Below are 27,012 nucleotides of genomic sequence, written 5' to 3' on the forward strand. Positions count from 1 at the left end.
CAGCTGGGTGAAGAGATACTCTGGACCTGTGTGATGAAGGGCATTGTAGGTGAGCAGATAACAATGATCTTGTATAATTTGTGTTAAACTCCTAGGGTTTGGTTCTTGAACAATGTGTTTACATTTGGGGGAAGACAATTCAATGTCTATGTAACCTATAGAGGCTATATAAGGGGACACCGGGCAGCTTTGTCCTGGGGGTAACCATACCCAAACAGCAGCATCACAAACACAGGGTATTTAAGAGAGCGTTAGGGGTCAGTCCAGGGTGCTCTTGTTATACCTTGGTACAGGGCACCCAGAACTGATAAATATTGCCTTATCGTTTTATACATTATTATGTTTATAAGTTGTTGCAATTTTACACTAGTATGATGATTAAGACATTGTTGGTAAGATAAGGGCTGGACCTCACACTGAGTAACGATGGTCTATTTATATTGATTGTAATTGGATGAATATTGAATTACTGTGTGTTGCATCATGAAAATAAATAAAAACATATATCAAAATGGAATAATTAACAAAGGAAAAGAAGAAACAGTGTATAATAGAAATCCCACAGTTTCCCCTGACATGTGTTCTGCACTCCATGCGTGCTTGTTATTTCTTCTGTGTTGATGTAGATGATGCATGTATAATGCTAGTAATGGGAGCAATGTCTTTACAGGCTGTTCTCATGTATTATTGCAGGTGAGACTGGAGCTGTCAGAGCTACAAGTTTAGGGTTATGTTAAAATGCATGGATGTAGACTTATATGCAAGGGTTCCTAGGGGGAACGAATATTCAGGGGAGGGGGAGGTGTATATGTGGATATATATTCTCTGACACCGGACAGTCCAGTATTTTTCAGTTTGTGTTCCAGGTTCCATCAAGTCCAGTATTATAAATATATCAGTGTATTTATTGTATACACTGCTGTGCTGGGAAGGTTCGTTTTTCTGCACAGCTAGTATGCACAGTGGGTTTCCTGGCTGTTTATTTGCACACGTCTTCATTGCATTAATAGGCCTTCTGTGGTGAGCACTGCAAGCCTTCAGCTTGTGTTTGCAGGCTGCAGCATTGATCCACGGCTAGCTCTTAAAGGTCCAGCACCCCATATTTAAATGTGGTGCTACTTCTTTAGCCCATGCTGAACATGTCAGTTCTATAGGTGTTCACTTATAACCGCCTCCTGCTGCTGGCAGCACCAATCTGTCTTAGTTACATAGCAGCAAGCAAGATTCAATGGGGAGGGAGCTTGCACCCCTACAGCTAAAGCTTCTGTTGGGGTATGTAAACCAACTGGATCGTTAATAAGGGCAGGTTAGTGTAGATGTGTAATATCATCACGCTGTCTTACTTGATGCCGTAGAAAATGAATAACAATACAGCTTGAGGAGCTGTTTCAGGGACTATGGAAAACCTGACACCATGGTAAAAAAAATAGACTTCCAGTTTAATAGACCAGTTTCCTCAAGAAAAAACACATGTTTATTTCAGTTACAGCAGCTCATTACTAGGTCCGGCCAATGACATTAACCCTATGTGTCACACAGTGAAAAATAAATAAATGCTAGATGCCAGCTGCTAGCTACCGCTTCCCTTTCTCTGTACAGCCTGGCGACCTCGTTGACCGGGAGGAACAACGAAGTTTTGATCTCACTGTCTCCGCCCCCAACCCCGCCCCGGGGGTGCTCTCTGAGGTGGCGTGTTCTTGAGACACGGCTCTGATTGGCTGTGATCAAAGATTGACATTTGTAGGTGACGATGCTCCGACCGCCCCCTCCCTCTCGTGTCCGGGTTTGCTTCTAGTCTGCTCGCGCGACGGTTATGTTCAGCGTAGTTCTCAGAAGTGAGCGCACGTGGGCAGAAGTCGAAGCGAATCCTTACAGGCAGCAACGCAGGGGATAGAAATTCGCGGGTCTAACAAAATAATCAGTTCATATCTTCTGACTATTGTTGTTCAGCCAAGGTAAGACTGTTTTAAAATACATGCATACATAAATACATAAATACATAATCACCCATTTAGAAGTTAGATTTAGTTTTGTAAACCAAAACAGTATCTGTAATACGTGTGGCATTTAGTGGCGTATATAAGTTAATATAGTATCAACTGTACATTATTAATGACAGTAACCCGTGGCAAATGTTGCTACAAATAATAACCCATCTTCCTTCTTTTCTGCCCACCAAATTGTAGATATGTTTTAATTATTTTCCTGGTAGGCCTTAGTTCTTCATATGCTACAATTACTTGAGAAATACTCGAATTTAAACATTTATTTTGTTAATTGTTATGATCTGTGGTATAAACAATGTCTAAAGTTTAAAAACATTGGGCATTTAATATAGGGACACTTCTGTTTTTAAATGGGTATACATAGTTTGAGGATTTTTGCTTTGTTTTGTTTTCTCTGTATATTGTTATACCTAACTGAATTATAAATTCGATATTCATTTGATATTCGCAATAGTATAATTTAGACTTTTCAAACCAACTTTAACGTGAAGTTTACCGGTGAATCCTATACATAAATTGTTAACATCATTAGATATCCCATATGCGCTACAGCAGTAAACAGGGCTGAATGGGCAAACTTTAATCCAGTTAGTAAGTCACAGTGTGAGTCACACCTGATGCAGTGTTTTTATTTTAAATGTTGTGATGTATCTATGCGTAACGTTATTTCCAAATGTCAAAGCATGTTGTAACCTAACCAACGAATGCCACCTAAGCCTCTGCCTTATATTTGTTAATGTAAAGCTTAGTGAAAGAAATATATTTATTAAAGTTGTGAAGCCAAACTTCGACAACACCATTTCCAAACAGTACTCAGAATAATTTGAGTGCATATTAAGTTTAAATATCCATGTCACAGTAATTCTAACCCAATTCTGAAATGTGGTGCTTGTTTAATTGAAATTCCAATAACAGGGATTGTACTGGTCGAGTTTAAGATCTGGTTTGAAATAAGTACAGAAACACGCTGTATTTATTCTTAGCAAATTCTGTAGCGGGAAAACAAAACAAACAAAAAAAAACCGTTTAGACACAGTTCCACATTTTACTTCTTTTTTTTTCTTCGTGGAAAATGAATTAAAAGGGTGGAAAACAAGACCAACATCTTTTCTATTCCGTATCACCAAAAAGCTATTTCAAACCAGTTATATTTAGCCTGTTATAATTAATAGGGTGACTGATCACAAGTATGGGGCATGTGACCTTGTGGCATAAAAAGCTAGTCAGTCATAATCCACATGTGCCCAGTCATTCTTGTTTGCTACACAACAGTTTGAGATCATACTACAGTAAATACTAAAGCACCCCCAGAACACACAGGACACAGTCTTTGTTTGTTAAGCTTGTTACCATAACTGTTAATCAGATTCATTTCATAAGCAGCATTTCAGAATGCTGTGCAGTTATTATCTACATGCAGGTACCCTCTTCTCCAGGGCTAGATTCATGTTTCACTGAGCATTAGTTTAAAGAAGCAGTATTGGATTTCATTACCTATTTGAATAACCTATTTAGCAGGTTTACATGCATTGCAATATTATTGCGTGGTGCTAAAAACAATTAGAACATGTCAAGAAGTAGTTACAAGTAAGAAATAAAATAAATACTGTTTAGAGGTCATTACTATTATGATTTCCTATAGCATAATAATAAATAAATTGCATTTATTATTATCATCATCATCATCATATGTCATTATTTAAAACAATCGATATTGTGTATGGTTGGACTGTCTTGATGCTGCCTGTGCTGTAACTGCTCATGGTGTGACAGGTTTGAGCTGATTTTTCTGGTGCAGAGGACACGCAAATTATTAATTTACCTGCCATCGTGTAGCCAAGCTCTGGGAGGAGTCTCTACTCTCTACCACAACAGGGGTCTGAAATTCTTGAAATGATCCCAGTGAACGACAGTAACCTCTGCGAATTTGCTCCTCTGGGAGTGGCAATAGGCAGATGGGCTCAGCTGTCATGTGACTGTGTGCAGATGGACAAGTCTTGCCTCCGGGTTGGTTGAAATAATCTGGCTATGTGGTGTTTCTCCTGAGACAGCTGCAATGGAAATGGGATGGGGCTGATTTAGATGCAGCTATCTTGCGTTTATATGCATGGAGTTTTTACATTTTTTTTTTTTTTTTTTTTTTTTTTTTTTTTTTGCATTGTCAGTCTGTTTGGGGAAATTCTAAAAGTTACTCTGACTGATAGGGGAAGTTTGTATTTCAAGTTGTTACATTTTTGTTTTTGTAGGATGAAGCTTGTTAATTATAACTGTAGGGTGAGCTGGCACTATAGAAATAATGGGACAGGTGGTGTGAGGAATCATGCAGTTGGACCTACTTTACAGGTATATCCAGTTCTTTATTTTTGTTTTTAGTTCCCCATCCCCACACATTGTGCATTTCAGATTGGAAAATAATTACCATGGTCAGACAAGGCATATGCTGTGTGGTGGTTATTGCAAATATTCTGGTGAACAATTCTTCAAACTAGGATATTTCTATCCTATATACATTTCTTACCTTGGTGAAAACATTCTCATCTTAATTTCTATATATTTAAGCAAGAGCAAATCATGTGAGACAAATATTTATGACTAATACGTCAAAGTCATTCCTTAAGACGTGTTTTACTAGAAGATGTTGTAAGAATGAGTCAGGAATGTTAGTTCCCATTAGACAGGCAGACCTCTTCAATGAGTAACTCACCACATGTCTTCACAGATAGATACTGGCCAGTACATAATGCTTAGCTGCCTAAGCAGAGTTTCTGAAGTTGTACGTTTATTATGGATGAAGAGGGCAGTGGACAACGTATTGGTAGTGTGGGGTAAAAATAACACACATGCATATATCCCTAGGTTCTGCTTTATACAGTTTACACTTTACTAAATTAGTCAATGAGAAATAAATGGGGAACTTTTGCAGGTGCAGCAAAATAACCCACAAAAAAGAAATAATGACTCGCAAACTTGTATGAAATAAGCTTCTAGAAATAGAGGTTCTAGTGGAAAAAGAAAACATGCAAGAAGGGAAAGTCAACATAAACTGCATTAAATCCCTAATACTGACATTTATCAGCTGTGGTACTTAGCGAAATGTATCCAGATTTTTTAATACAACAGATTTTCTTAATACATATTACATTTGACAAGATCACAGCAGAGTATGGTAGGGCAGCCATGAACAATAAATTGGCCACTCTTATTGGCCGCTTTATGGCAGTGCTAAAATAGATGTATTGGACCATAGGGTCACGTGTGGTCATTTTAGTGTGCTCCAGAAAGCATTTTGAAGAGGGTTGCTGATGAGTTGCAACAGTGTTTGCAATGCGATCTGATCAGTCGGGGAAGTCCCCAAAGAGGCAACATGGTCACAACTCTATGTATAAAGTATCTGCTTCATGTAGGAAGCCTTGGGAAAGTCTGGTGATTATTACTTTCATCCGTGCCTCGTGCAGCAACTGAAAAGATACACAATCCTCTCATGTTACATTATCAGGTTGATAGAGCAAATAAATGTTGTGATCCCAACAACTGTCGAGAAGATAATCTTAATTTAATAACAACCTTCATCTCTCCCCAAACGATTAGGCTTGCCTCGTATATTTTATCCTCATTTTTATCATAACCTTCCCCCATGAAGGATGCAGCATCAGCAAAGAGAGCATGGTTAGTCCAGAAAAGAAAACCAATTAGCAGTCAATGCTTCATCTGCATCGCCTGTCTAAATGAGAGTAGGCACGGCAGCTCTGTGTTTAAGTGGAGTAGTTTTAAAAAAAAAATAAAATTTGAAAGACAGGTATGCTCTCTGTATTTAGAAATGCATTTCTGTGGGTGACTCATTATACAAGAATCTACTTGAAAACAAAACAAAAACCCAGATTTTCATTACATGAGAGTAGAACTCGGCTCTCGCCAAGATAAGCACCAGCTAAGATGTAGCTTTACAGTAAACTAATATGATCCGTCTGCATCTTCATCCATTCCATCCATAAGTCATTATTTTATTACTATAACATCTCAAAAAGCTTTGCAAATGTCTGATATTTTTTGAGCACTGGATGCGGAAGCAGCTACATCCTTTGTTTATGTCTGCTTATCTCTGTATGGTGCAGCTGCTAGGGCTATTGATTACACGCCCCTTTCTTTTTTGGGTTTCATTTGGCTCCTATTGGTCTCACTCAACCATTGAATGGTTTTCTCTGCTTTTTCCGGAGAAAAAACGACTAGAAACCTGTGCTTTACGTCTTTTCGATGATGTCGGACAGGGTCTGACATCAGACTGGAAAGGGAAAATTGTAACGTCGGACCTGGTCCGACATTGGACCGCAAAGGATTAAACTCCTCGGTTAGAGCGGAGACTGGTAGCTGCAGTATTCCTTTACCATAAAGTCCCACTCTGCTGAGGCAGCGTGGAACTTCCAACGTATGAACTGATTAAAGCTACAAGCTTCTTATCTGTTGTCAAGGAAACCTCGTACACAGTCAGTGGCTACAGCAGTCTTGGCAGTAGACCAAACTGAAAGCACCAGAGTTTCAGTTTGCCCAGTAAAGCGCTCCTGTCTGTGCCCTTCAACCCTTCCACTGCTTGTTGTCCAACTTCTCCCACACAAACTGTGTCCTTTAGAACCTCGTCGTACCATCTCCCAAGACTTTTCACTGGCTTCTCGGACACTGTTGGTATTGCCTCACCATTAATGTAGAACCTTTTATCTACTACTTTACCTTTAATTATAGAGATGCTCCTTGATTTAGTGGGCTTGAATTGCATTTGTGCCCATTCAATGTTATTGGTTAATTTGCCCAATAACCGATTAGTGCAGGCTACTGTTGTAGTCATGGTTGTCATGTCATCCATGTATGCTCGAATTGGTGGTAGTTGTATTCCAGGAGCCAAGAGCTCTCCTCCCACTACCCATTTTGATGCCATAATAATTACTTCCATTGTCATGGTAAAAGTCAGTGGAGAAATGGTACATCCTGCCATTATTCCAACTTCCAGGCATTGCTATGTAGTGCTGAATTCTGAAGTTGAATTACTAAATTGCAAATCTCCGAAGTAGGCTTTCACTCAATTTGTTATTGTAATCGGTACACTGAAAAAATCAAATGCTGCCCAAAGAAGTTCATGTGGCAATGAACCATATGCATTAGCAAAATCCAGGAATGTCACATGGAGCCCCTTCTCTCTTTTGTAGCTGATTGAATTTGTTGCCAGAAACCTGGAATGTCCACTTTTTGTACTGAAGTGTCAATGAAGCAGTTCTTTAATAGGTAGGTTGACAATCTCTGAGCAATTATACTGAAAGAATAAAACTCTGAGATCGTTCTCAGGTATATTCAAGCAGATATGGCAAAGTTCTAGGGAGAAAGTTTGAGAATGACATGAGAGAGTTTAAGAATATTAGGAATAATAAGAATTTAACCCTTCAATGCTGAAGAAAATCTTGCCTTCTACATTTATAGGGAAATGGGGCGAAACTAACTGTAGAATCTCTTTTGGTATAAAGACTCCACCTGCTCGGCGCCGTGCTCTTGGTACAACCTGTTTTTCCCATGCCACTTTCATCAGTTTCCACAGGATTCGTAGAACTCTAGAAGCACTCCTGTACACTCTGTACGGGGCCCTGGAGATGATGATGCCCTTGCTTTTTTCACAGCTTGCTCTACTTCTTTCCACTTAGGTGCACAGTCCTCCATTTGATGTTCAGGTGGATTGATAGGTGGGATCTTTAAAGGAATTGACATAGGCTCCTGCCTTTTTGAATCTGTATGTGTTTCCTCTAAATATCTCTCCAGCTCAAACTGAGATGATTTTAGTGTGCCATTTTTTTCACTGGTGAATATCTTCTTTACAAATTTGAATGCACGCTCTTTCTTTTTGTAGCGTTTCCGTAGGCCTCAGCTCTGCGTAATGTTGCAAGCTTATCTTTTATGACCCTTTGAAATAGATTGAGTCCCTCCTTCTGACTTTGTTCTGCTCTTCTCCATAAGCTGCCTCCGCTGCCTCCTTTCTCTAATTAAGCATTCAATCTCCTGCTTACGCCTAGATTTTCCAGGAGTATTTTGTACTTTTCCTTCCTTTTTTTTTTTTTTTTTTTTTTTTTTTTAACTCCAGACCTCTCGCATCCATATGCATGATGATGTCCCCAAATTTATCCAGCTTCTTTTCAAATGTTCCACTTAACCTTTCCAAAGTAAAACATAGCTCCTTGTTTACATTGTCCCACATAGTTTTCTCACAAGCTCTTGGCTATTTAACTCCAGGCTTGTGCCCGTTGAGGTTCTTTTCTGTCTTACGCTGGTTCATCTGACCGGGTTCGCAAGGATCGTTAGGTTCATCACTAGTTGTAACCACGCAAGTCCTCCTCACGTCTATGATAGGGGTGCTGATAACCTGCAAACTGTGGTTTGCTTCCTGTCACTGGATTTCATTCGACTGACTTGACTGACTTCGTAAGAAGTACTGATCAATGCGAGGCCCTTGTCCCTTCTCCCTCAAGCATTTCATTCTCCCTTGTTGAATCTTCAAACCCCTGACCTTTGTCGCCTTGCTCCAGCCGCAGACACAAACCTGGAGTTCCATGTCTTTGCTAATTGCAGATCTTGAACTAGTCTTTTGTGAAGTACTGTCCGTTCTCATGTCTGTTTCCGTTCCTAAGTCATTAACCGTGTTATCCAATGTTGAGTCATCTTCCGCCCCCGCTCTTGCAAACTCTAGGGATATTTTTCTCTTTAATTTCTAGAAGCCTTGTTCAGGTGTCTCCAGCATCCTGTTTATCTTTGAAAACATAGAGCTGGATACTGCCGACAAGGGGCACTAACCCTTGCCAGCCCCAATGGGGTCTCTCTCCTCCTGTCAGTTGTCTCTCCATGCCGTTACAAGGTCTTTCCCTTGTTGCCAGCTGCACTATACACAGCAGTCACTGGACGAATCCAGATCTTCATGATTTCCATTACATGAGAGTAGATGTTAAAACTTCATGCTGATATAAACTCGGCTTTTGCCAAGATAAGCACCAAATAAGATGTAGCTTTACAGTAAACTAATATGATCCATCTGCATCTCCATCCATTTGCATTTCTTTCCATCTGATGATGTAGATCTCCTTCTGCCTGATGTTGATGGCTGAAGTATAATGCTGGCTCCAGGGGTCAGCTTATCTTGCCTTCCAGCGCATCAACACACACAATGGCTGCGATGCTGGTTCCAAGGATCAACCACAGTGTTGTCTCCCCAGCGCATCAGCATGACCACTGTGTTTCATCGACTAGTCTACAACACCTCAAGAGGGCTTGACAGTGACTAGTATCAAAACATCCTTGATGAACTTCTGTGTTGAAGTTTCGGCATGAACGTGATTAAGATCCCCGGCCATTTAGATAGTTTGACTATAACAGAGGTCACTTTCTCACCTCCAGAGAGCGGATGGGGAAGGCTTCTTGTGAATAACATTACCCACCCTCTGTGTATTTTCATAGTTGTGTCAGCATAAGCTCTCAGTCCACTGGCCTTTTGGAGCACATTGCCTGTAAATTAATCTGTTAGATATTACTTTCGTCAGTGTGTGTAATATATATTATGGCTCTCAAAAGTATTCACCCCCGTTGGACTTTTCCACATTTTATTGTGTTACAACATGGAATCAAAATGGGTTTTATTTGAGTTTTTGCCACTGATCAACACAAAAAAAGTCCATATGTCAGTGAAAAGTAAAATCTACAAATTGTTCTAAATTAATTACAAATATAAAACAGAAAATAATTGATTGCATAAGTATTCACCCCCTTTGCTATGACACACCTAAATAAGCTCTGGTGCAACTACATCATGAAGACGAAGGAACATTCAAAGCAAATACGGAATAAGGTTCTTCAAAAGCACCATTGGGGTAGGATTTAAGAAAATTTCCAAGGCATTGAATATCCACCGGAGCACAGTAATGTCCATTATTAAGAAATGGCACAGCTGTGAATCTGTCTAGGACAGGCCGTCCTCAAAAGCTGAGTATCCGGGCGAGAAGGGTACCCGTCAGGGAGGCCACCAAGAGGCCTATGGCAACTCTTAAGGAGTTACAGTCTTCCACGGCTGAGCTGGGAGACACTGTGCATACGGCAACAATAGCCCGGGTGCTTCACAAAACTGGCCTTTATGGAAGATTGTAAAAAAGAAAGCAATTGTTGAAAAAAAAAAAACATACCAATCTTGGCTAGAGTTTGCCAGAAGGCATGTGGGACACTCTGAGACCAAGTGGAAGATGATTCTTAAAATAGATCTTTTTGGCCTCAATGCTAAGCGCTGTGTTTGTCATCCTGAGAACACCATCCCTACCGTGAAGCATGGTGGTGGCAGTATCATGCAGTGGGGATGCTTCTCTGCGTCAGGGCCTGGAAAGCTTGTGAAGATAGAGGGCAAAATGGATGCAGCAAAGTACAGAGAAATCCTGGAGGAAAACCTGCTGAAGTCTGCAAGAGACCTGAGACTTGGGAGAAGATTCATCTTCCAGCAGGACAATGACCCCAAACATGCAGCCAAAGCTACACTGGAGTGGCTTAAAAACAAAAAGGTCAATGTCCTGGAGTGGCCCAGTCAAAGCCTGGACCTCAATCCAGTTGAGAATATGTGGAAAGGGTTGAAAATTGCTGTTCACCAAAGGTCCCCATCCAACTTGATGGAGCTTGAGCAATTTTGCAAAGAAGAATGGGCACAAATTGCAGTGTCCAGATGTGCAAAGCTGGTAGAGACTTATCAAAATAGACTCATGGCTGTAATTGCTGCCAAAGGTACCTCTACCAAATAAGGGGGTGAATATGTATGCAATCAATTATTTTCTGTTTTGTATTTGTAATTAATTTAGAACAAGTTGTAGATTTTATTTTTCACTTTGACATTATGGACTTTCTTTGTGTTGAAATGTGGCAAAAACTCCTAATTAAATCCATTTTGATTCCATGGTGTAACACAATAAAATGTGGAGAAGTCCAAGGGCGGGTGAATACTTTTGAGAGCCACTGTATATATATTTCTAAGATTACTACTCATGCCTAGAAAACATAATGTAATCTTTTTACAACACGCATAAATGAAACGGAACATATTTGTTCTATCTTGATTGACTTGTTTGTTTAGAAAGGAAGGAATATGTTATCGATAGCTTTAAACTGCTGTCTGTCTTGTTTGTCGTTGTAAGCTTCTGGCTTGTTTGTCCTATAGTAACCCCTGTTCGCTTTTAGCTGCAAAACTGTGGTGCTGATGTGGGCGTGTGCTTTTACCAGATATGCTTAAAAAAAAAAAAAAAAAAAAAAAGGTTTGAACATCCTGTAGGAAAATGTTCCCCCAGTGCTTTTAGTGCATATCCTGCCACACCATGTGATCTAAGGGCATGCCCATATATGGGAGTACAGTGTGTGGTGTGATGAGGGCCCCCTGTAAGATTCACCAATCAGAATGTTGTGACTATGACATCACCTGCATATTGAGTATGGTGGGGAGTGCTGTTTGAAAATGAATGATGTGTTACACATTTGTAAAGCGAGGTAAGGTCTGGTGGTCACATCTCCTAAAGAGACTGCATACATAGCTGGTTAAAACCAGTTACTAGAGGACAAGTTGATCATAGGAATTTGAGGATAACTCGGACCACTCTACCAAGGATGCAATGTAAGAGTCATTTTTTTTTAATTACTGTTACATTAACACTAATGATTTGTTTTCACTTTTCAAATCTTTACAAGAAAGTGCTTCATAATCTAATAATTTACGTCATTGTTATCGTATCGTTACCCTTTACAAATGAATTGCACACAATGTGGTTGTTAAAACTTGTGTTGAAACTAAACTCACTCTCGCTAAACTGTACATGATCTGAAAACAATCTACATACAGTGGTCATTTTATAAAGTCATTTTAAAATACTGTACTTCTTTATGCAGTTAGTAGAATTTTACAATTGGTGGTTTAAATGTTTTTGAACACTGGCATAACCCTACTTGTCTAGGGGTCTTTGTAGTTAGGTTTATATTAGTATATTATTTTGCTATTTTATATTGATTTTGATGGATTTTGTATTTGATATATTACAGCAGCTACATGCATGCACAACAAACTCATGAATTGAAACTTTTAATGTGAAAAAACTATCATGCACAAATGAAGAGTTAGAATTATATTCAAAATGTTAAAGGCATTTCGTAGGTGCGGTTGAGCTGTAGAAAAAATGCCTAGTTTTCGCACGGTATACAGTACACAGATGCAGAAGCACATTGTACTGAGAGTTTAAACCTGACACCTTAAGAAAAAACATCTATTGTAGGAATTGTTCTCCTTGACTGTAAGTTTATGAATGAGCCTCATTGATTAAAAAATCCCAGCAATCCAGCTAGACAGACAGCTGCAGCAACCCTGGGAAACAGCCCCCGTTCATGCAAGGGGCTTCACTGTATAAATGCTGGGCGTGGCTGGCTATAGAGGAACGTGGAACATATTTAACATCGCTTGATTTGTACAGTGCATTTACTTTAGTGCCACAGTGAGCAAGTACATTAGCATATAATAGGTAGAGGCATGAGTTTTTAAAATATATATAATATACTATACACTGTGTTAAAGTAACACTATCATTTACTGTCAACCCAAGTGTTTTGAGATGTGTTGTAAAACTGGTAAGGAAGGAATGTAACAGTGGAAACCACTCCCAGGAATGTAAGCCAGCTACTATTATTCTTGAGCAACAATTAACAGGCACTAAAACACAGAGTAAACAAAACTGATCAGGACTTGTCCAGCGATTATATTTTTATGAATATGTAGTAAGTGCAGTTTACATGGAAGACCTAGAAGTATTTTACATTTTTCATGGAAGCATATCTATGTAAATTAGGTATGTTGGCAATAAATGCACCTTTTCAAATGCACTTAGTCCTGATGATATAGTGAGAAATGGGCTGTGGGTGTTGTTTAGGTGTAAGGAATGCATGCAGAAGCATTAATTTAGATTAGAAAGTGCTTTTTTGTTTATTTTTTCCATAAAAAAAACCCTTATATCTTCTAATGTTCCTCTATGAATAGTGTATCTTCTTATTATTCTAACTGGAAGTTAAGCTTTAATGTAAGATAGAGCTATTGATTCACTTTGGCTTTGACTGAATAAATCAAGCAGGTCTGCTTCTCTTATCTGAAGGTTACGCATGGTTCATAACTGGTAGTACTTCCAGGATGTTTGACGCATTTCATATGGACAAGAACTGCTGATAGAAATGAGGAAATCAAGCTGATCAAATTATTGCTTAACAATACAGTTTCCTAATTCCCTAACATTTCTAACACATAGGGTTTTTTTTAAAAAATGTAACGTGTTTCAATAATTTTTCTTGCCTAACTGCTGCATTAACCTTCAGGTTGTGTGAAGCATATACTCACTCACACTCGCACACACACACATAATATACTGTAAAGCCATAAAGATTTGCAAGGCTTTTATGAGTTTTTTTGCGTATGAATTTTGGCATGAATATCCAATTCCACTAACAATACATTCTTCTATTGCCAACATTTCTGGAGCAAAATAGATTTTATGAGTGTTATTCAGAATATTTTGGTTGCAAATATTTATGGCTTTACAGTATTAAGGAACAAAAAGTGTGGGGCCAAGTACCGCAGGTTAAAGCATCAGTGGAGAATCAGCTAGCACACCACACTGTGGCCTTGAAGCTTGTGGACAGCGCGAGAAAGGGAGCATGAGTTATATACAGCCAAAGTGAGACACATTGAATTAGAACACATGGGGTAGAATACAAACAGTGTTCACATCTTTCAGTGTAAATACATTTTGACTAAAATAAAATGTGCCTGTTGGTTTTCCAAAGATGTGTTGCTTCAGATTGTTCCCCTGCCCTAAAACACTTGCCCGTATCCTGTTAAATAAACTGCACAAGAGAGGATAATAAAACCAAACTAATCTCAGTAAACCTGAAAACCAGTCTCGTAGAAGGGAATTAGGCTAATCCTTTACAAATTAAACACTTGGATTGAGAGCAGACTTCTTCACAAGGTTACATAAACAGGATGTGAATTTGGGGAATAACAAAGACATCTGGTATCACTGTTTGTTTATTATATGTTTTACAGCTAAGCTGATGGGGTTAATGGGTCAGTTTCACAATTAATGTAAAATAATAAATAAATAAATAAATAAAAAATAGACCTGGGCTATTCACTTAATCTGTTGGTTACAACAGATTATACCAACATCCTAATTAAGGAGTATTCTGATTGCAAAACTTACTACCCAAATTGGCACAAAATGCAGCAGCATGCAACCCTTGCTTAACCCCTTTACTGTAGTAATTTAGTACCAGCTTTGAATAGGGAAATGATTTGCTGTGAAATAATTTCTCTCTTGCTGCATTCTTAAAAGCAAAGTTTAATAATTATGTAACCAAGAATAAACTAACCCCTGTTCAGATACCTACACTTGGGGAAATCTCTTAACGGGCTACCACTTTGGGTGTTCTCCTTGCTGTGCAATTGGATTAAAGCATAACCCTCGTTTGGAAATGCAATGTTGCTGCCTGGTGACGTAAAGCGTAGGAATATAAATGGATCCCATCAGAACTGTGACTCTTAATTGTTGTCTGCTTCGGCACACACTGACCTTGTACTGTAATTTACAGTAACACTACTAACTGGACCCACCATGTCAGCTGCTGCAGTGATGGAGCCAACTGGAGATTACCTGCAGTCATGCAGCCCAGAGAAGTGTGATGTCTCAGTGATAGATGTTGCTATGGAGTCTTCAGCAAAGTATGTACCACCCCTGTCTGTTTAAAACGTCTTAGTGTGTCTACACAGTACGTCTGTTTTTTCTCTCCCAATGGAATATTTATTTCACAATGTATTTGCATAGCCTGTGTCTTAATATCTGATTGCTTGTCTGCCAAATATTTGTAGGTCAAACAACAATTTATATAATATGTTGGGCTGTCAAAAAAATGTAGCATATGGACAAAAAAAACCACACATTTCTGTGGTACTAATGGTATGTAAAAAAGGTAATAGAAAGAATTAATTGTAGTTGGCATGTATAAATGTTTTAGTACCCGTTTATTGGGTCCCATGTTACAGATTTTTTTACATATTTTATGTTACATATGTTACATATTTAGACTAATATTTTTTATATAGTTATGGCATCAAAAAAACAATGCTAGAAAAAACCCACAGAACCACATTAAAATGTAAATGTTTTAATTTGTCTGTCTGTCTGGCCTGTTTCATCTCTGTTATAATCAGTTCAAGTCCAGGCCACCTTAATTGAGATAATTGCCTGCTTTTGAGTGTTGCATTTAATAAATGTTTCTTCTGCCTGAGATAGTGGCTTATTTACAAATAAAAAAACGACAGTGGTTAAAATGATCAGATTGGGTTTCACTTTTTTTTAATTTTTACATTTTTTTTCTGTGTAGTTCAAACATCTGAAATTGACTGGATTGCTTTTATAACTTGAAGATTGCATAACACATGGGTATTTATTTACACAAACATGGTGTGAGGTATTACATGTCCCGCACAGGACTAGGCATAAAAAATTAGTTTGTTTGGAAAACAATTCAAAATGACTAACAGGAGTAAGCAGAAGTTATTGTAGTGTGTGTAGGTTTTTTTATGTACTCGTCTTAGAATAAATAACTTGGAATGAAAATACTAATTAAAAGAAAGCCAGAAAATTGAGATTTGCTGTATTATTTAAAGACATGTTAAGGTCAGGGTTCTGTTCTTACGAGATCGTGATTCACAAGAAGTGTTCTTGTCATTAGTGATTCATCAGAGGAAGCACATTCTTCAGAGAGGGAAGAGGAAGCAGACGCAGAGGTGACCCCAGCCCAGCAGATCCTGCAGAGTGGAAGCTCTGTTAGCACTCAGGAAAACAAGCCAGTAACGGCAAACGGTGAGGCAGGACTTCCATTACCTTCACTACAGAACAATTCAGAACATCAGCAACAACAGCAGGCAGGAAAAAAAAAGATTGTAATCAAGCCAACATAAATAGGTGATGAATAGATGAAGCTGTTTTGATTTTTGATATAGTCAGTAATCGGCTATCATACAGTATATATGTACTGCCGTGTCATAAAATGTTATAAAGAAGTCACAAGGCCACCGTTTTTTCCAACAATACTCATACTAGTAAGTGCGGTTGATAACTTCATTGGGGAGATTTGTTTTCCCACTGTGGCCATTTTAGAAAGTTTATTCACAGTATGCTGTCTTGGCTATGCTTTGGTGCATTTACATAATGCATTATGTGTTTTCAGTGACTTCCTCTTCTGTAGTTGCTTCCTTAGTCAGTTAATGGAAAACAAACTCCACTCCACTGGGTATATTTTTGGTGATTTATCCGGCATGATGTTCGGGTTATTCCAAAACTCAGTTGCATTCGGTATTGTTAAGCACTTTTCCAGTCACGCATTTAAATGGGTCTGCCTGCATATCCAGTCCATTCTTTCAGTACAGCAATTTGAATGTTATTGACAAAAGATTTTATGGAATACCTGTGCATGTACTCAATGAGTTAGCCAGGCAAATGAAATACCTTAGATTCCACAAAAGGTGTACAAGAATGTACCTACTTAATAATTCATTTTTGAGCTAAACAACGGCTGTGCTTGTGGCACGACACTGAAGTCAGTTAGTTCATGTCCTGGAGGGCTGCCAGTTTGTAACGTGAGGCATCCCCATTGGAAGCATTGTGTGGCTCGTGCCACATGCTGACCAGAACAGTGCTTCCCTATTCATGCTGCATCTCAGTTATTCAGCATAAGAGATGGACAGCAATGCTAATGAAAAGGCCTTTTCATTTCCCCCGGGGCGACACAGGGGCAAGCACTTTATTATGAACAGTAAATAAACAAGCTGATGGAGCTTCAAAGCTGCCAATGTGGTGCTAACCTTGAGACCCTGCTTTGAATAGAAATGTACTGGAAGACATTCATAAAAGCCTGACAATTAAGCATACCATTAATAGGGCTGATTTTAAGTACAATTTTTCTTTTTTTGCCCTTTTTATTTCATGCATATTTTATTGCTGCAGTCTTGGCTGTGCAAATAGATTAGACACAACTCTACATCTTGCTTGAAAAACAATGAGTAAACATTTGTAGTTGTTGATGATCAGCATTATAGTTGTATTAGATTAGAAATTATATATATATGCGTCAACTAATGCTAATAATGAGCACTGCTTGTTGTTTGATTTCCAGCAGATGTGTTGCGTCCTGACACGTTAAAACTTAATGAGCTGCAATTATGCACAACAAGAGAGGATGGGGAGGTGAAGCTGAGGATGGAAGAGTCTGGCCAAGCTGCAGAGCCTGCTATTACAGTCAATCAGATGTTCCTGCAAACTGTGGAGCAGTTTGGGGACCAGGTGGCGCTGGCATCCAAGGACGGAGACAGCTGGAACAGACTGACCTATAAAGAGTACTATCAGAGATGTCGAACGGCAGCTAAAAGCTTTTTAAAGGTAATTTTAGTGTTGAATGTTTCTTTGCAGCAGGCTTGACCACTGAACAGTTTTATAGTTTAATAACTTGTAAACTAACTCTCAGGTCTCCCGAACTTTAACAGTTGATGCCAGGGAATGTGTTGCCTGCCCTTGCTAGTTTACGCCTGCTGTCTGAAAGGGTTTTGTTTTGCAATATCCACATAACCGAATATCTAATGCCATTTGAGGTGCAGATTAACTTAGCCAAAGTATTTTGTTATGTTTTATTTAGCAAACTTTGAAGTGTACAAATCACATGAGTAACACTTAACCCCAAGGTGAAATTTATCTTTCTTCAATAGTGAAATAAAAACAAAATGACAAAACACATGCTCCAATTATCCTGCATGTGAGTGAATCCTACTCTATTTCATTAACATTCTGCGGATAGATGAATGGACTAATTTTAGTTTAGTTTAGCTTGATATTTATGCATTTTTAGCTCAAATTCTCTAATCCAGATCAGTAGGTTATCACAGTTCTCCCTCTGGAACAAAGCATAGGTGTCCCTTTTGTAAAGTTTTGTTTCTGGATGCCATTGTACAAGCATATAGCAAAGTGTAGTAGAGCATGGTGAAATTATGAAAAAGCATTGGCAAGCTTGGTAAAGAAGTATGGTACAGAATGAAAAACGAAACACGGTAATCTATGTTAAATGCATAGTGTAGCATGGAAAAAGGATGGTAAACTGAAAAATGACTTTCAGAATTTACCCTGAACATTTGTTTGTGTCAGCTAATCTTAAATAGCTTATTTTAGCAACAGGCGCGTTATGCAAACGGTTAAGCCTACAAAGCTACTGTATTGCTTGGAGTTTATAAACAACCTGGCTAACACGGTAACTGCCCTGACAGTTTATTGTAAACCTAATTCAATGAAGTTGTCATTAATCTTCCTTTTGCCCATCGGAGGAAACAAAAGAGAAGGTGTAGAATTTCACCTGAACATGTGGCTCTGATATTGATGCGTTCCCTACCTGTGTGGTAAGCATGTGCCTTTGTTTGCAGCTTGGGCTGGAGCGTTACCATGGAGTTGGGATCCTGGGATTCAACTCTCCGGAGTGGTTCTTTGCTGATATCGGAGCTATTCTAGCAGGGTAAGAACAATCAAACAATCTCACACCTTGCTGTATGCTCTACAGAACAATATTTGGTCATTATTGTGTTCTGCCTCCACCCCCCCAGGAACCTAGCCCCCCACTGTCTTTTGTTTTTTGTAAATCTGCTGCACAGTGAAACTTGTTAACCCTGCCGCCACTTACAGTGAAGCTATCTCTTACTATTCAGTCCTCTTAGGTAGCTGCTGGTGTCTGTCTGGCATGTAAATACTGTTGTTTTGGGTGGGGCGTGTTTGGATGTGCAACAAACAGGAATTGGGTGTAAACATAAACATACAGAAAGATGTTATGTGTTTGTACAAGTTGTTTTGTAGCATGTATCCTGATCACCTTATCCTTCCTGAAGGGGTCTGCTTGTTTATTTTGGTAAACATCAACAGTCCAAAGCACCTTTGACCGTTGTTCCACAGTCCAATTTCTGTGTTCTTGTGCATATTTGAGCCTTTTAGTCTTTTTCCCCTTTCTTAACACAAGTATTCTTATTGCAACGCATCCTTTAAGTCCTGATTTCAAGAGTGACCTTCGTACCGTTGATTTGATGGACAACGAAACCTGTGCCTTCTGCCAGTTCTGTTGTCAATTCAACACTTGTCTTTTTTATATTCCTTAAGGCTATTGTCTTCAAGTACTGCTCATCCTTAGGGGTCTAACTAAATCGCGATTTCATGGAAATCGTGAAATTGAGGGGTCAATGTGAAATTCACTTCTTTTAGGGGCCAATTCATACTGGACGGAGATTAAAAAAAAGAAACCTTGTTTAAATGAACTACTGCACAATGCAAGCTACATGTCTTCCTTCTGTAGATAGCTCTTTTTTATTTCTTTGCCGTCCTGTGTGCATTGCACTTAAGCAAAAAACAAACAAACAAAAAATGTCCATAAATAACATTTACAAAAAAAAAAATCTCCAAAGCAGTTAACGCTGTTGTTTTATTATTCATATGACAACAAAAAAATAATATATAGATGTGTCTGCCACAAAAAGAGTTGTATTACATGGTTAAAAACATCTTATCTCTTATTTTGAAAATTTTCCAGAGGATTTGCAGTTGGCATCTACACTACAAACTCTCCTGAAGCTTGTCAGTACGTGGCAGAAAACTGTAAAGCTAATGTCCTGGTCGTTGAAAATCATAAACAGCTGCAGAAGATTCTTCAGGTAATTATTTGTGCTGCTGTGATCAAGTTTGATCAAGTTCTAGTTAATAAGCATTCCTTTGTGGAAATTGTTTACAAAAATGTACTGCAAAACTGCTGTCAAAGAAACATCAGGTTGCTTTAATGGATATTTCTGTAAGTATAGTAATGTTCGTGTGCTAAATATCTGCAGGTTCAAGACAAACTCCCACATGTGAAAGCCATTATTCAGTACAAAGATGCACTAAAAGAGAAGAAACCAAACCTCTACACGGTAAGGGATTTCTTTTCTGCATTATGTTTATGGAAGTGACCTGTGTTCAGCCTCATATTGAAGTTGCTCAGTAAAGTTTGTATTTGCTTGCATGGATTACATTGAAATAAACCCTAGCATAATAGAAAATAAAGGGCTTTTTCTTTTCTTTCTTTTATAAACAGTGGGCAGAGTTTATGGAGATGGGAACGGATGTCCCAGACTCTCAGCTGGATGAGATCATTGCCTCCCAGAAGCCCAATCAATGCTGCACTCTAATCTATACCTCAGGGACCACTGGCCAGCCCAAAGGAGTGATGCTCAGCCACGACAATGTAAGTACAAACACTGTTCCCCTTGACTGGCGAACCTAGTTTTCTGTCGTCCACTCTGCTCATTAGTGGAATGAGCTACTAGTACGTCCCTGAAGACATTTTCACCAAGTACTGAGGTGGGATCTTTAAACACGCCACTACACTGTTCCCTAGTGCCAAAGTGCCACAGCGAAACCCAGCCCTTTATCTTACTTGTAAACAGGCTTACAATACTCTGATAGAACTGCATACATGCAACACAAAGACCATGTGTATTGATTGGCCACCTGTGAAACCGCAATATAAAGACCCTCCTGAGTCGGGTCTCTTAAGCAGCCCTTACAATGATATTTTATGGGACCACTTTCTTACGAGTATTAAATGTATCCCCTTCCGTCACTGGTTGTATAATTGTACCATGTTATATATCCTATCTATGCTTCTAGTCACTTCTAGTAACCCAGAGAGTTCTCAAACAGTTTTCTAAAAATAGAAATATGTGGTACCTAATAATATAGCGCATATAGGAATCCTTGCAGCTTAGTTTTCCTAGCTGGGTTTTAAAATCCTTGTGTCCTCTCTATTGCAGATAACCTGGACAGCGTTTGCTACAGGAAAGACGGTGAAGCTGACAGACGCCTGCGAGGCCCAGGAGGTGATAGTCAGCTACCTTCCACTCAGCCATGTGGCAGCTCAGATGATTGACATATGGCTGCCCATCAAACACGGAGGGATCGTCTACTTTGCACAGCCTGATGCACTGAAGGTGAGGAAAGTTGTACACTTGACAAAGGGGTGCTTTCCAGTCATAAAGCAGCACAGTCTATTACAGGGGTGGCCAACCCTGGTCCAGATCTTCTGGTTTTCATCCCACTAAGTTCTCGGTTAAGCCCTGGACACGTTGCCCGATGCGATCGATAGCATCATGGCTTTTCAGGGCACTGCATTATGCCCTGCGATGCGATTTTACAGGATCGGCCAATCGATCGCAATGTTTAAATATGTTTAATATTCAGCGATGTGATTCCTTTGCATCTGACAGTGTGTTATACCCACTCACAAGTCTCAAAGTTAGCAACCAATGAGTGCACCGTGTATATATATATATATACACACACACACACACACACACACAAGCTATTCCATTGGTTTGTATATAATGTCGTGCCGATATCTTTTGAAAACAAGCCCTGACAGCCCCATAATCTTTTTTAAAAAGTACTGTTTAACTATAGACAAAATATTTACAGATTACAGTACTTAAAAACGGATGCTATAACTATGATTAATTTATTAGCTTTTTAATTAAATTATACTGAATAACATTTTTTATTTACAATGATGGGAAAACATAATACCGTACATGCCTTTGGGCAACACAGTATGGTTCCCTTCATTGTAAATAAAAACGTGATTAGGTATAATTTAATTAAAACGCTATTAATAATAAATGAATCCTGATTGTAGCAGCAGTTAAGTATTCTGTAAATATTTTGCTATAGTTAAAATGTAGAATGATTATGGGGCTGTCAGGGCTTGTGTTCTAAATATATTGGCACAGACATTATGTACAAATCAATGGAATACTTTGTATGTGTACACATGTGTGTTACTAGAGAGAGAGAGAGAGAATATATGCATGTCTCCAGTCATATGTGGTTTTCACGATCCTGCTGCCTTCTAGCGAAAATTGTAGATAGTACTGTCATAGCCTTATGTTTGTCCCATTGTCACTGTACTTAGTGCATCCAGGGCAGGTCAAACATCGGGGGAAAAGAAAAACCACAAATTGTGCGTCCCTCTCTGCGATTTCAGTCTGGCAGTGTGTGATGCACTGTTGCATGCTCGCAAAGATTTTTTGACCTACTCCATTGAGATGTGATGGTCGCATCGAGCAGTGTGTTCCAGGCTGTACTTGAGCCAGTTATTTTCTTAGTTTTGTCAAGACTAACATTTTTTGTAGGTTTTGTAGCTATTGATTATTTAAAGTTACCTAGAAATCCTGCAGGATTGTGGATGTCCAGCACCAGGGTTGGCCAGCCCTAGTCTATTGCAACATTCAGTAACTTTAAGAGGATTGGTACAAATCGGTTTAAACTTAGTAATATTGAGTGTTATTGAATGTGAGGATAATAGTTAATTCAGCAAGTTTCCAACAACTTAATGTATGACTAAATATTAATAAGTGGCCCAAAGTTACAAAAAGATAGTAGTTCAAGCAGTATGTCATTGCTGTAATACATTGGCTTCTATGAATACAGCCCATGGTGTGTATCTTCCCCAGATTTCAATTGCTGGAGCCCCCCTGTGGCTACTTAGTAGTATAGGAAGAAGCTGTCCTGTTGTTTTACAAATCACCTGCCACAGCACTTTCAGTTGATGTGATTTAAAGTTATTAACCAAGTCATCCAATTAAAAAATACTTACCTGAGTAACTTAATTCGATTTATGGAAGATAAAGCAACCTTTAAGTGGATAGCTTGATGGAGATACTTTATTAAGCAGATGCTTTAAGCAGCAGTGAAACTTTATAGATACCAAGCTTTAGAGATTACAGTTTCGCCCTGGTCTCTTACAGTGATAAGCCTTCTGCGTGTTAAGAGGATTGATCAAGTGGTTCCCAAGCCACATTATCGCTGTAGGTAGATCTAAGTGCCTATTGTAAACAGATTGCACTAGTTTTACAACTGCTTGAGGTTGTTAGTCAGCTTATCTTTATTGTACTTGCATTTAACTTTGCTTGAGGAAATATATTATAGTTATTCTGTGCATATATATGTAATGTCAATGCTTATTTTTGAAATCTGCTGATATGATCCTAGGTCCATGATCAGATGAAATGAGGAAAATATTTATCGGTTGTAAACCCAAATTTGTTTACCCTGATGCACGTTGGCATGTTTCCACAGGGCTCCCTGGTGAACACCCTCAAAGAGGTGAGACCCACAGCATTTATGGGTGTCCCTCGCGTCTGGGAGAAAATGCAGGAGAAAATGAAATTGGTCGGTGCCAAGTCTTCTACCATCCAGAGGAAGGTGGCATCCTGGGCTAAAGACGTAGGGCTTCAGACAAACCTGAACAAAATGCGCAGGTACGTCAGTGAAGACAATGTGCAGTCTTCATTATTATTATTATTATCCATCTATACATCCATCCATTATCATTCCGCTTCTCCTGGTGAGGGTCGCGGCTATTATTATTATTATTATTATTATTATTATTATTATTATTATTTATTATTATTATTACCTTTATCCAAGGCGACTTACAGGTATTACAGGACAGTACAGGGTTACAATGCAGGCTTAATATTTAAATGCAGTGTAGTTTCCAGTAAGTGCAAATAATACTACTAAAATACAATATGAACTAGGATGCAACAAGTTTGGATTACAACAAGTTATGTCCACAGTGACTTATTAGTAGTGCAGTAATGCAAGGATAGTGCAGCTGAGGATCCAGTAACGTGGTGCTTATGTAAGGCAAATCCAGTGCATAGTAGGAGTAAAATGATAAATACAGTCCTTCTAAATATCTTACAGCTTTACCTTCCTATCTTAACTTGGCAAAACATTGATACTATATTCCATATTCCAACTTCCTTAATACTGTATTCCAAACCTTCTCACTTTGAGTAGAGTTTTCTAATGCCATGTCAGTCCACAGTAATCGATAAGCACTGATTGTTTAGATCCCCTGGTGTGTTGAGCCTTGTATATGTTCAACAGAGCAAGGGAAATGTATTCACAACATTATAAAGTGTTTTCTTTTGTGGCCAGGTATTGAATGTGCTTGCACTTGACTTGTAACTTGTTGCCTTTTGCCTCTCCGGGACCTCAGTGAAAATGAGAGCGTGATCTCTGTCATGATACTGACTGTGTAAATGTGTTCTCTGTCGCCGTACTGACTGTATAAATGTGTTCTGCGATACTGACTGTATAGTGCGTTAAGTGCTTATCTTTTTTTCCCTTAGGAATTCCTCGCTCCCATTCAATTACCGCCTGGCAAAGAAACTGGTGTTTAAGAAGGTGCACAAGGCTTTGGGTCTGGACCGCTGTACCAAGTGCTACACTGGTGCAGCTCCCATTACTAAAGATACCCTGGAGTTCTTCCTGAGTCTTGACATTCCCGTGTATGAGCTGTACGGCATGAGCGAGAGCACAGGGCCGCACGCGATTTCTGTTCCCAGCGCTCACAAGCTCACCAGGTAGGGTTTCATCATATCATGGCCTCAGGCCTCATTTCTGTAGCACCGGCACAAGCATGTTATGTTCCAGTCATAGTGAGCTAAGACACATTACCCAGGGTTAGTAAACTCGCACACCATGTCTAGTAACTACCATTACGGGAGTACCATTATCTCTAAACAACTCGCACTTCTGCCTAGGACTATGTTGTTACCTTTAGACATTCAGTACCATTGTCATCACTATTCCCCTCTCTGTGCAGCTCCGGTTTAGATTACAAGAAAAATACTACAGCCAGTTCCATGCTGGATTCTTGTACCAGTTGTGAAAGGTTCACTTATGCAAGATCCTTGCTAAGAACTGCTTCAGGGCTCCTCAAGTAACCTGAAATTCAACATTCCTGACCTGAGTTTCATTCCATCCTCTGCAGTTGTGGGAAGGAGATCTCTGGGTGCAAGACCAAGATTTTCAGCCCAGACTGCGAAGGGATTGGGGAGATCTGTTTCTGGGGACGACACGTCTTCATGGGGTACCTAAACATGAAGGACAAGACAGAGGAGTCTCTGGACAGCGAAGGCTGGCTTCACTCTGGAGACCTGGGGAGGCACGATGAGGAGGGCTTCCTCTTCATCACCGGCAGAATTAAAGGTAAAACAAAAGATTTCACGTGAGTCAGGCAAGCAGGGCTATCTATACATATTGTAATGCGTCGTCATGGTACACATGCAATTGCTTCACAGTAAACCTGGTGTTACAGATTGTTACTGCAGATCATCTCATACCTTGGATCACATACCTTATAGGTGCTGTAGTTGTCAGCTAACTGTGTTATATCAAGCTCATATATCTGAATACCCTGTAGCAGTTGTGAATAGTATTGTTTTCTTGTGGTGACAAACACTAATTCTTTCTTTTTTGGGGGGGATTGATAGAGCTTATTATCACAGCCGGTGGTGAGAATATCCCTCCTGTCCCTACCGAGGATGCTTTGAAGGAGGTGCTGCCTGTCATTAGCAATGCCATGCTTATCGGAGACAAGAAGAAGTTCCTGTCCATGCTTTTGACACTTAAGGTATTTAACCAAACAGTGATGGAGCTCTCAGCTTCTTCGGTGGCTCAGTTCATCACTGGTGGATATTCTTCATAATGAATACACAGCAGTGACTTGAAAATACCACACTTGTTTTCAATTGATCATTCATTTTTTGAATGTATCTTAATATTAATAACACCACCAGATTGTGTCCCCTAACATCCAGGAATCTTGTAAATGTGGCACTGCCATCTGGTGGCACTGATGTGTAAGCCGACTAAGAATGATAATAATAATAGACAGGTGTTCCAAAGTCGTCCATGTACTCCCCCCCCCTACCCCCGGACAAAAACCAACATGTATTTCTATTAAAGTAGGCCTCTCTGATGAAGAGGTATCTGTGTAAATAGGAGCCATACAGCCATGTGTTCAGAACAGTGGTGGACTGGGCATCGTGTAACCTGATCTGTGTTTCTTTCATCACAGTGCAATGTGAATCCCGATTCTGGAGAGCCAGAGGATGAGCTCACCCCGGAAGCCATTGAGTTCTGTAAGAAGCTGGGCAGCAACGCCGTCAGGGTCTCAGACATCATTGGAGGCAAAGACCGAGCCGTGCACAACGCAATCCAAGAGGGGATCGACCGGGTGAACGAGCAGGCCAGCTCCAATGCACAGAAGATCCAGAAGTGGACCATTCTGGAGAAGGACTTCTCCATTCCAGGAGGAGAGTTAGGTAAAGGTTGCAGTTACTGACAGAAAGAGCAGCCTGTCCAGTTACTCCTGAAGTTCAGGATGAATGTGTCAGGAACAAAGAGAGGAAGCACAATGGTTCTGAGTGGCTAACGGAAACATAACGTGAGCGAGGGAAGATAGAAGCAGAGTCCCAAGTTGATTTTGTCTTTACACACAGGAATGCATGAGCCAGCTTGATAAGAACAGTGGTAAAATTATGGTAAATGCTTTGTATTTGCATGGGGAAACTGCAAAAATTACTGAGTGTACATTTACTAAAGTCATATTCAAAATAGGTATTCAATAGGGAATGATGTGTGTTTGTACTTTAAAAATGACATTCAAATTAGTGTTACCAATTTTTTTAAATGTATTTATTTATTTGTTGTGAGTGAGCCAACCCTCTTAAATGTGTATCTTTTCAGGGCCCACAATGAAACTGAAACGATCGGATGTCATGAAGATTTACAAGGACCAAATCGACAACTTCTATAAGGATGTTATTACTCCAACCACCCCAGAGAACCCCCTCCCAACAAAATAAATACTGTACCAGCAGCTAGTCTCCAGGTTATAACAGACACCATCAGCAAACACATTGTCTCTGTACAGCTCTTTATATTGTAACCCTGAGCGGTTTGTTTATAATTGAGTCATTTTATGTTGTAAAAAAAAAAAAAAAAAAAAAAAAAAA

At 39.3% G+C, this 27,012-nt stretch overlaps 1 protein-coding gene across 3 annotated transcripts; it reads left to right on the forward strand.

Moving 5' to 3' along the window:
- The first annotated feature begins 1,817 nt into the window (after window positions 1-1,817).
- Window positions 1,818-27,012, forward strand: LOC121300813 (long-chain-fatty-acid--CoA ligase ACSBG2-like). 3 transcript variants are annotated; one of them, XM_041229700.1, is made up of 15 exons: window positions 1,818-1,955; window positions 14,676-14,805; window positions 15,819-15,949; window positions 17,262-17,524; window positions 18,553-18,641; window positions 19,701-19,821; window positions 19,993-20,073; window positions 20,238-20,387; window positions 20,956-21,132; window positions 23,276-23,457; window positions 24,340-24,573; window positions 24,984-25,201; window positions 25,486-25,625; window positions 26,073-26,319; window positions 26,744-27,012. In XM_041229700.1, exons 2-15 carry the CDS (start codon window positions 14,699-14,701, stop codon window positions 26,860-26,862), a joined length of 2,259 nt encoding a protein of 752 aa, XP_041085634.1. In that variant the 5' UTR covers window positions 1,818-1,955; window positions 14,676-14,698; the 3' UTR covers window positions 26,863-27,012. The 3 variants fall into 3 exon arrangements, with proteins under 3 accessions (XP_041085634.1, XP_041085632.1, XP_041085633.1); XM_041229698.1 differs by lacking the exon at window positions 1,818-1,955 and adding an exon at window positions 10,994-11,664; XM_041229699.1 differs by lacking the exon at window positions 1,818-1,955 and adding an exon at window positions 10,994-11,664 and having other exon boundaries at window positions 17,265-17,524.

This window comes from Polyodon spathula, chromosome 26, assembly GCF_017654505.1.
Source record: "Polyodon spathula isolate WHYD16114869_AA chromosome 26, ASM1765450v1, whole genome shotgun sequence".
Taxonomy (NCBI): domain Eukaryota; kingdom Metazoa; phylum Chordata; class Actinopteri; order Acipenseriformes; family Polyodontidae; genus Polyodon; species Polyodon spathula.

Excerpts from the sequence above, each read along its gene's own strand:
- LOC121300813 (XM_041229698.1), top strand. Across the intron at positions 24,574-24,983 it reads AGCGCTCACAAGCTCACCAG|TTGTGGGAAGGAGATCTCTG; the intron begins GTAGGGTTTCAT and ends CATCCTCTGCAG. Across the intron at positions 25,626-26,072 it reads CCATGCTTTTGACACTTAAG|TGCAATGTGAATCCCGATTC; the intron begins GTATTTAACCAA and ends CTTTCATCACAG.